This window comes from Lygodium microphyllum, chromosome 15, assembly GCF_053477565.2.
Source record: "Lygodium microphyllum isolate KBCC chromosome 15, Lygodium_microphyllum_v1.1.10, whole genome shotgun sequence".
Taxonomy (NCBI): domain Eukaryota; kingdom Viridiplantae; phylum Streptophyta; class Polypodiopsida; order Schizaeales; family Lygodiaceae; genus Lygodium; species Lygodium microphyllum.
Window position 1 is genome coordinate 59,582,061 of NC_141149.1, and position 8,098 is coordinate 59,590,158.

Consider the following 8,098-nt stretch of genomic DNA (forward strand, 5'->3'; position numbering starts at 1 on the left):
ACAATTTGGAAGAGACAAATGCTTGCTTGTAAAGATGCATACATAGAGTTGAAAGCACTTTCTCTTATAGAGAATTAAATACCAAACTATGGCATAGAAGCTTGAAGGAGGTATATAAGGGCTTGAACAACAACAAGATATAAGGGGCTTGTTCAAGTGCACACCAAAGCTGGAGCTAGAGCTACAAGCAAAGTGTAGGTGTAAGAAGAGAGAACAAGAGACAAGCTCAAGCAGAGAGATTGAATCCACTCACTAAGCTCTATTGTGCACTAGGTTTGTCATTACATAGGCATTTGAGCTTTAGGTCTTCCTATGCTTTGCTTTCCTTCATAAACTCTTGCTTTGATGCTTTTATGGTTGCAAATACATGTGGGTTGTTTTTTAATGATCAAGAAAAGCTTGTTTTGTATGCTCTCAATATGAGGATAGAGAAGAGAATAGTCATCATGGAACTCAATAGAGGCATGGGTGGATGTTTTGGCTACATTTTGTTCAACTTTTTACCAAATCAATATAAGATGTGCCTAAAATGCCCTGACCTTGATCCCATCATGACAAACAAATACTAAAAAACACAAGTTTTTAAAATATGGAATGGTCCTTGCACCATCGAATTGCTTGCCCAAAAATAAATCGTGTTTGTATGTATGCTCAAACCATGTTCGAGATCCCATAAAATCTATCCACTATAAAAGGACACAACAAGAGGGAGAGTAGGGATAATGTAAAATCTATCCACTAAAAGGTCACACCAAGAGGGATAGTAGGGACAACACAAGAGGAGTTGAGATTCAAAGGCAACCTTTCTCTTCCTACCCCATTCTTAATACACCCACCTCTGTAGGCTGTACCCCTTAGGTTTGTGTGCACTAAGGCCTTAAATTAAGAAAAAAATGACCTTAAGCTTCTATGTGTTAGGGTTTTAAAAGCTTTTAAAAAATTACGATATATTTAAGTTGCCAAGACCTCCTATAGGGGTGAGACAAATATGACTGGTCCATCCTTAGGATTTGAACTTCGTCGAAATGTGTGCATTGACAATTTTGCGTAAACGAGCTCACCCTTTAGGTAGGTAAATACAATTGGTTTGTCCCTAGGATTCGAACTCAATCGAAATATGCACACATACAATGTTGGCATAAACCAACTTGCCCTTTAGGTAGGCAAATATGATAGGTTTGTCTTTCGAATTTGAACTTAGCCGAATTGCACGCACACACAATGTTGTCATAAACTAGCTCGCCTTTTAAGCAGGCAAATACGATTAGTTTGTTCCTAGGATTCAAACTAAGCCGATATGTGCACACATAGAATGTTGACATAAACGAGCTTGGCCTCCAGGTAGGCGAATACGATTGGTTCGTCGCTCGGATTCAAACTCACCCAAAACGTGTGCACACATGGTGCTGGCTTAAACAAGCTCGCCCTTCAGGTAGGGCCTTAGTTAACTTTGTAGAACACTAGTGACTAGTGACTAGGCTACATAGAGGCTACAGCTGGGTTGCTTCATCGTGTGAACAAATCTACGCAGCCCGCCCGCCGCTCATCCGCCCGCCGCTCATAGTCGAAGCACCCTCCTGAGATCAAAGAGGATTCCTTCCTCTGCTCGTCCTCAGACGACAACAGAGGAGAGCCCTGCCAGCATCTTGGTCCGACCATGGCCGCAGCCTCTCCTATGTGGAACCAGAAAAGGAATGCAGGCTGCCGCGCCACGGACTGCGGCTCTGATCAGCATCCTCCAGCAATGCAGGCGCAAGAAGGACCCCTCGCAAGCCGCATGCTTGCATGCCTACATGCGCCAACACCGCCTGGAGTCACACCCGATCCTTGGGAACCACCTTGTCGCCATGCTCGTCGATTGTGGGAGCTTGGCTGAGGCGCAGCAGGCCTTTGACATGCTTTCCTACCCGAACGAGCGCTCCTGGACTTCGCTCATTTCGGGCTACATCGAATCTGGGAATCCACACCATGCTTTCCATCTTTACCACAAGATGCAGAGGGTAAATCACACACACCCTACACGATACAGCTTTGTAACTCTCCTCCACACTTGTGCAAGATTGCATTACATCCAGACAGGGCTAGCCATTCATGAGGAAACAACCATGAGGGGATTCGATGATGATCTTTATGTTGGCAGTACTCTCGTGGATATGTACAGCAAATGTGGTCTGCTTGCAGAAGCACAGCAAGTGTTCGATCTCCTACCAACTAAAGATGCAGTTTCCTGGACCGCTCTAATTGCAGGATATGCTGAACAAGGGCTTAGTGATGAAGTGTTGAACTGTTTCAAACACATGCAGCAACAGGGTGTCTCTGCAGATGCTGTCACTTTTGTGTGCAGCTTGAAAGCTTGTGGTACCATAGCCGCTTTAGAAACAGGCCAAGAGGTACATGCTGCAATTATTTTGAGGGGTTTGGAAGGGGATTTGTATGTGGCTAGCAAACTTGTGGACATGTACAGCAAGTGCTGCTCGCTTTCAGAAGCACAGCTGGTGTTTGATAGTTTACCAGTTCGAAATGTGGTCACATGGAATGCAATGCTTGCTGGGTATGTAGAACATGGGCCTTGTGAGGAAGCATTGAGATGTTACACAATGATGCAGCTGCAAAGCATACCTGCAGATGCAGTTACCTTTGTCATGTACTTGAAAGCTTGTGGTGCCTTGGGAGCATTGAGAGCAGGGCACGAAATACACACCAAGCTTAGAAACTCAGGCTTAGGAAATGATCCTACAATAGGAAATGTATTGATAGACATGTATGGGAAGTGTGGTTCTGTTGTAGAAGGAGAGAGAGTTTTCAACAACATGTTGACATGGGATGTTGTATCATGGACTGCTCTTATAAAGGCATATTGTGAGAATCAAGAGGATGACAAGGCTTTACAATGTTTTGAGGACATGCAAGAGCAAGGTGTGTTTATGGATGATGTAACTTTTGTTCTCTGCTTAAAGTCTTGTGGCATTTCACAGGCCTTAGATAAAGGACGACAGGTGCATGCTGAAGTTCTTCGGAGAGGTTTTGACAAGGAGCTATCTGTGAGCAGTGCAATGGTTGATATGTATGGCAAATGTGGCTCTCTTGTAGAAGCACAACAAGTGTTTGATAAGCTATCAGTTGCAAATGCTTTCTCTTGGAATGCACTTATTGCTGGATATGTTGACCATGGGCATGGTGAAGAGGCATTTGAGTGTTTCAAAAGCATGCAGCTAGCAGGTGTCCTTGTCGATGCAGTCACACTTGTTCTGTCCTTGAAATCTTGTGGCCTCACAAGATCCTTAGAAGGAGGCCAAAAATTACATGCTGATATAAGTAAACTGGGATTAGATATAGATCCCATTGTTGGCAATATGTTAATAGACATGTATGGAAAATGTGGCTCTATGGCAGAAGTTCACAAACTGTTTGACAAACTGCATTTTCAAGACATTTTATCGTGGACCACAATGCTGAAGATTCATGACGAGAGACATGAAGCTGAGCTGGTCATACAATGCTTTGAACGGATGCAAGAGCAGGGAGTGTCTGCCAATGCTGCCACATTCAATCTCTCTTTGAAAGCCTGTGGCACCATAAAGGCCTTGGAAATAGGTCAGACAGTACATTCTAAAATCCTTGAACAAGGTTTTGAAAAGGAGCTTTATGTGGGCAGCACATTAGTGGATATGTATGGCAAATGCAGTTGTTTGGTTGAAGCGCAACAAGTGTTTGAAAGGTTGCCAGTCAAAAATTCAGTTGCATGGAATGCACTTATCACTGGATACATAGAACATGGGCGTAGTGAGGAGGTGCTTGACTGTTTCAAATGTATGCAGCTAGAAGGTGTAGCTGCAGATGCAGTTACATTTGTTCTGTGTCTGAAAGCGTGTGACACTTTAGCAGCCCTGGAAACTGGTAAGGAGATTCATGCTGAGATTCGAAAATCAGGGCTAGAAAGTGATCCTTTTGTGGCCAACAGTTTAGTGATTATGTATGGGAAATGTGGATCCCTAACAGAAGGCCAGGAAGTGTTTGACAAGATACATGCTCGTGATTCAGTATCTTGGGCTGCAATGATAAAGGCATACTGTGAGAACCAAGAAGCTGCCATTGCAGTAGAATGTTTTACAGAGATGCAAGAGCAGGGTGTGGCTGCAGCTGCTGCCACAGTCCTTCTCTGTTTGAAAGCTTGTGGGGTCTTAGGAGCCTTGGTGGCAGGTCAGGAATTACACCATGAGTTGATTCTAAGGGGGTGGGAAACAGAAGTTCTTCTGGCCGTTACACTGGTTGATATGTATGGGAAAAGTTCTGCTCTTGCTGAAGCAGCACGAGTGTTTGACTGTTTGCTAGATCGAAATGCAGTTTCATGGAATGCTCTGATTGCAGGATATGCTGAACATGGATTTAGCATGGAAGTGCTAAAATGTTTCAAACAGATGCAATTGGAAGGTGTGTCTGCAGATGCTGTCACATTTATTATCTGCTTGAAAGCATGTGGCAGTAGAGGAGCCATAAAAGCAGGTCGAGAGATCCATGCTGAGATCAGGAAATCAGGATTAGAAACAGATCATTTAATAGGAAACACGCTGATAGACATGTATGGCAGATGTGGCTTGTATGCAGAAGGGCGGAAAGTGTTTGACAAACTGCTTGTTAAAGACATTGTCTCATGGACTGTAATGATAAAGGCATATGTTGATAACCATGAGGGCAATTTGGCTTTACAATGTTTTGAGGAAATGAAAGAGCAGGGTATATCTGTGGATACTGTCCTAGTTGTTCTCTGGTTAAAAGCTTGTGATACTACTCAAGCCTTAGAAACAGGTCGAAAAGTACATGCTGATGTGATTCACAGGGGATTAGAAAATAATCTGTTTGTGGGTAGCACACTGGTTGGTATGTATAGTAAATGTGGATTCCTTGAAGAAGCACTCCAGGTGTTCCACGGGCTGCCATTTCAAAATGCAGTCACATGGAATGCCCTCATTTCAGGATATGCGGAATATGGTCTTGGTGATGAAGTGCTGAGCTTCTTTAGACAGATGCAGCTTGAACATGTATCTGCCCAAGCTGTCACATTTGTTCTCTGCTTGAAAGCTTGTGGGACAGTAGGAGCCTTGGAGACAGGTCGAGAAATACATGCAGAGTTGAGGAAATCAGGGCTGGAAAAAAACATTTTTGTTGGTAACACATTGATTGGCATGTATGGGAAGTGTGGATCAGTTGCAGAAGGACGAGAGGTGTTTGATCAGTTGCCTGTTCGAGATGCAGTGTCATGGGCTGCATTGGTTGCATCTTATGCTCAGCATGGGCTTGGTGAAGAAATTTTAGATTGTTTTAAACAAATGGTAGTGGAAGGTGTGTCTGTGGGTGCCATTACTTTTGCTCTTTGTTTGAGAGCTTGTGCCACCTTAGGAGCTTTAGAAACAGGCCGAGCAATACATGTTGAGGTTAGGAAATCAGGACTCGACAAAGTTCCCTCAGTTGGCAACATGTTGATAGATATGTATGCCAAGTGTGGCTCCACTGTAGAAGGACGTGAAGTATTTGATAAGTTACTTGTCCGAGATGTTGTATCATGGACTGCAATGATAAAAGCATATGGTGAGAATCATGAGGGTAACTTGGCTGTAAAATGCTTTGAGGAGATGCAACAACAAGGTGTGAAGCCAGATTCTATTACCTTCACATGTTTGCTAGCTGCATGCAGTCATGCGAGTTTGATCAAGCAGGGCAGGGAGTATTTTGATGAGATGAGAGTAAAATATGGAATTGAACCAACAGGTGATCACTGTGCCTGTATGATTGACCTTCTTGCAAGATCAGGATATGTTTATGAGGCAGAGAGGCTTCTTCCATCATTGAAGTGCCCGCCATCTAGGGAAGTCCTGATGGCTTTGTTAAATGGTTGTAAGCTGTATGGGAAATTGGAACTTGGACAAATATGTTTTCAGAAGCTTCTGGAGGTGAATCAAGAAGATGCTTCTGCATACTTGTTGATGGCTGACATATATGCAAGTGCTGGCAAGTGGAGTGATGCAAACAAGGTGGAGAAGATGAGGAAAGATGTTAAGGCAAACAAAAAGCCTGGAAGTGCGTTGGTTGAGGTGAATCAAACATTGCACGAGTTTATTGTGGGTTTCAACAGATACAAGGCCATGTCAGAAATTGTAGACAGCTTGAGTCCATATATGAAGAATGAAGGGTATATACCGGATTTGGATTTGATCTTTAGACATACATCTGATGCAAAATGCATAGCGTTTGTGGAGGAATGCCTGTAATTCTCCCACCTTGTGCCTGCGTTATTTATCCGCAGTGTCATGGTGCTTACATTTATATGAAGACAATAGCCAAGTGCTAAGAAAGATGCAGGACATTTTTATACTTGGTAAAGTATCTGGACTGAGCATAATGGATGATAGAGTTACTATGTCAGCTCTAATGGGAAGCTAAATTCATGGGAGCTTCATGCTCACTACGGTCATAGAAATGTAGTATTATTTATTATAATCTCTATATAGAGAGACTAAGGAAACTTGCTTCTCCCAAAGAAAGAAAAGATATTTCATTTTCAAAACCTGGCCATCCACTCCCTATCATCCTGGTGCTTGATATGCCAATGTTGTGAGCTCAATGCACATCTGATGCATCATATTGACTAGAGTTGAGATTCCGTGTTTGCAAAGATGCACGAATGTATTTGGGAACTGCTGAATGCACTTATGGCTTGCTCCCAATCAGCCCAATATTTGCATCTGGGGATTGCTGGATGCACTTAGGCCTAGTTGCCTTAACATATGGAGATTAGGGATGTAGGAGCCTGGAGGCCCAGGAGATGCAGGGGATTAGTCACTTGTCAGGGTGATTCATTTCTCCGTGTAGAATATACTGCTGTGGGTATTAGTTCATGAAACATAAAAAGCTATCTGAAAAGAGTATGGGGATAAGAACTGGATTGAAATAAGAGTGCATGGAGTAACCAATTGCAATGCTGCTGTTTACAAGTGCAGCATACAAGTACTTTTGGCCAAGAAATTTTCTTGTTTTTTCATGTGTATAAATAATTTTCTACTTTTTTATTTTTCTTAATACTCTTATTAATCATTGCTTTTCCTAAAAAAGAGCTTTGCGATGCATTTGGAGCTGATTTAGCTCAGTCCCATTGACTATTTTGAATAGTCCCAGATCTGGCCAAAACAGGACAGCACTTATCTCTTGAAGTCAATGCTTATTGGGATTGATCACTTGATGCATATTGATTCCCGGATGATGTCTACATGTATAGAGATGCTATGTTAATGGATTGCCATCATTTTGGTATTGATTTGAGGCTTGAAATACTCAGTTTGGAGTAGTGAATGTCTGCTTTAAATAGTTGGGTTGAAGCTATTCTACTCATGTATGCTTATGCTTATGCTATGTCTTGGAGATGTACATTGATGTATTGACCATTGGGGATTGGAAAAGAGTTCGAAATTGCTTCTTAATCATTGGTTGAGCTTGAGCTCCTCTTTCCATAGCATTTGGATATTTATCTTGGATGTATCTTGGTACTTATTGGTCTATGCTTGACTGCTTTGGACATGCACTTAATGCTTATGTCACCTATGCATGCTAGTTACATTGTTTGGAGCCTTTTGCTAATGGAGCTTTGACTTGGCTTGACTTTAGATTCCTGGAGCTTACTTGGGCTATTTATTGGATTGCCAAAGTTACATTTGGGATGTACATGATGTCTATGGATGCTCTATCACCTACATATTCGGGATGTATCATTGATGCTTGATCTTGGACAATTGTCACTGGTGCTTGTACATGCTTTGTTCGAGCTTTGTCGCTTGATATTTATGACTTGTGCCAGTGGGAGCGTCTTTGGATGCTTGACAGACATTGAGCAGGCGGTCTATGCTATTTGAGCTTTTGAGACTATTTGGGATTTCTTACCCTTTGGGATGATGCATGGTTCATATGTCTTGGCTCCTTCTGATGATTATGAGCTGACTCTTTGACTTGGTTCCCTTTCCTTGTGAGTTGACACCTACTTGTGTCAAGTCTTTGTAGTGGCAGGCACACTTTGCTTTGTTGACTGGGGGATGTGCCTACTCACTGGCAG

The 8,098-nt window shown here is 42.6% G+C and overlaps 1 protein-coding gene across 1 annotated transcript; it reads left to right on the forward strand.

Moving 5' to 3' along the window:
• Window positions 1-1,455: 1,455 nt before the first annotated feature.
• On the forward strand, window positions 1,456-7,074 carry LOC148024589 (pentatricopeptide repeat-containing protein At3g09040, mitochondrial-like). Its single transcript, XM_087694212.1, has one exon. It carries the CDS (start codon window positions 1,695-1,697, stop codon window positions 6,264-6,266), a length of 4,572 nt encoding a protein of 1,523 aa, XP_087550338.1. The 5' UTR covers window positions 1,456-1,694; the 3' UTR covers window positions 6,267-7,074.
• The last annotated feature ends 1,024 nt before the right edge of the window (window positions 7,075-8,098 follow it).

Coding starts and splice junctions, on each gene's coding strand:
- LOC148024589 (XM_087694212.1), top strand. CDS start 1,695: ATGCAGGCTGCCGCGCCACGGACTGCGGCTCTGATCAGCATCCTCCAG.